The 1,599-nt window shown below is 47.7% G+C and overlaps 1 protein-coding gene across 1 annotated transcript; it reads right to left on the bottom strand.

Annotated features, from left to right (window-relative positions):
• Positions 1–904: 904 nt before the first annotated feature.
• On the bottom strand, positions 905–1,599 carry BU25DRAFT_480583 (uncharacterized protein; the record flags this gene model as incomplete). Its single annotated transcript, XM_033711057.1, has 1 exon — positions 905–1,599. Exon 1 carries the CDS (start codon positions 1,319–1,321, stop codon positions 905–907), a length of 417 nt encoding a protein of 138 aa, XP_033556515.1. The 5' UTR covers positions 1,322–1,599.

Here is a 1,599-nt window from a genome sequence, read left to right as displayed (position 1 = left end):
CTGACAAATGGGTGCTGACAAATGGGTGCTGACAAATGGGTGCTGACAAATGGGTGCTGACAAATGGGTGCTGACAAATGGGTGCTGACAAATAGTAGCTGACACAAGTATAAAGACTGGTAGGGTTGTTGTTGGCTGCAAGCCATGTCAGGATGACAGGCAGCCTCAAGGAAGAAGTTGTTGCTGCCGAGAAGCCAGCGCCCAAGGCTTGGATCAAATGGACTGACCTCAATGGCGTTCCCATACCTACACTTGAGACCAGCGTTCAACCAACACGGAAGGACTGATGGTTCTACGGATAGGTCCGAGCTGTCAATCTAAGAACTACATACGAACTGTCGTCGATACATGCAGCATCCTCATTATGCTGGTTGCATGGCTGGAACGACGGCCAACACAATTTGGCTTGAGATGGAGCATTTTTAGCGGCGTTAAAGGCATGGCTCTGGTGTTAGGGCAAACACTGGGCACTACAGACTCCAGACGTAGAATCGATCACACTTTACCAGCGATCCTTGGTAATTGTACCGCTTGCTATGTTGTCCACCACGAAATTCTCCCTTACAAGTCATCACAACCCAATTGATTCAAAGCAGTACGCTTTGATCGTGACTGACAGCTCGATAACACCAATTCAGAAGCACATTTGGAGCTTGTAGTCCTGCGGACGACCTTCCTGCGCTGGTACATCCAATATCAAGCGGCCAGACGAGAATTGAGCGATCAAAGATGCCGTGCCGTACCGTGTCTGTGCACGCAATGCGCATGTTCGCGCAATGCGCACCCATCATCAACATCACTACTTTGCAAAATGAGGCTGTAGAGCCACACACAATAGCTATTATTATGAGATTTCTGGGTGGAGTGTTCTATAGACCTATGTGACAAAGTTCCTCTATACAAACTAATTGTATAGAGTTGCAGTTTGGCCACTGCGGGTCTTGTGGGTGCAAGGTGCAGGTGCAGGCTCTGGCTCAACAACACCCCTACAGGCAGCCGCACCACTACGCTGCTTCTTCATAGGCTTTGCCAAAGGCTTTGAAGCTTTACGCTTGCCTGTTTGGGGCAATTGTAGAGCTTTTTGAGTGTTGCAAGCTTCTTTATCCTTGCGCCTTTGCTCTTTGCGAGCATCAATTGCAGCACACTCCTGCATGCGCTGTCTGTCACGCTCTTCCTTCTCTACTGCACGCTGTGCACGCTTTGCCTCCTCTTCTTGATGCTTGAGTATGCGATTGCTCTCTATCCTCTGATGCTTTGTAACTTTTTCTGCCTCTAATTGGTGTTGATATTTCTCAAATGCAGCTTCTCGTGCGTCTGCCATGAATGAGCAAATGGGGGTCAGGGTTAGGAAAAAAATAGTTGATCTTTTGAGGTCAGCTGATAGAACAGAGCTCCCTGAGCACAATGGTACCCTCTGCTAAGCTCTATATGCTATGGTTATTGTACTATTGCTGTTTAAAGTTGGGGTACCTGAGGTTGACAACCCAATTTGGTAAGGTCAGCTTTGAAAATGGACTAACCTTAAGTGTAATTTTGGTGACCCCCTGACCAACATCAGGTATTGCATCAGCACAAGGGCAAGAAAGCAATAGTCAAAGG

This window comes from Macroventuria anomochaeta (assembly GCF_010093625.1).
Source record: "Macroventuria anomochaeta strain CBS 525.71 unplaced genomic scaffold BU25scaffold_45, whole genome shotgun sequence".
In the NCBI taxonomy this organism is placed as follows: Eukaryota; Fungi; Ascomycota; class Dothideomycetes; order Pleosporales; family Didymellaceae; genus Macroventuria; species Macroventuria anomochaeta.
This window is presented reverse-complemented; position numbering and strand designations above follow the sequence as displayed.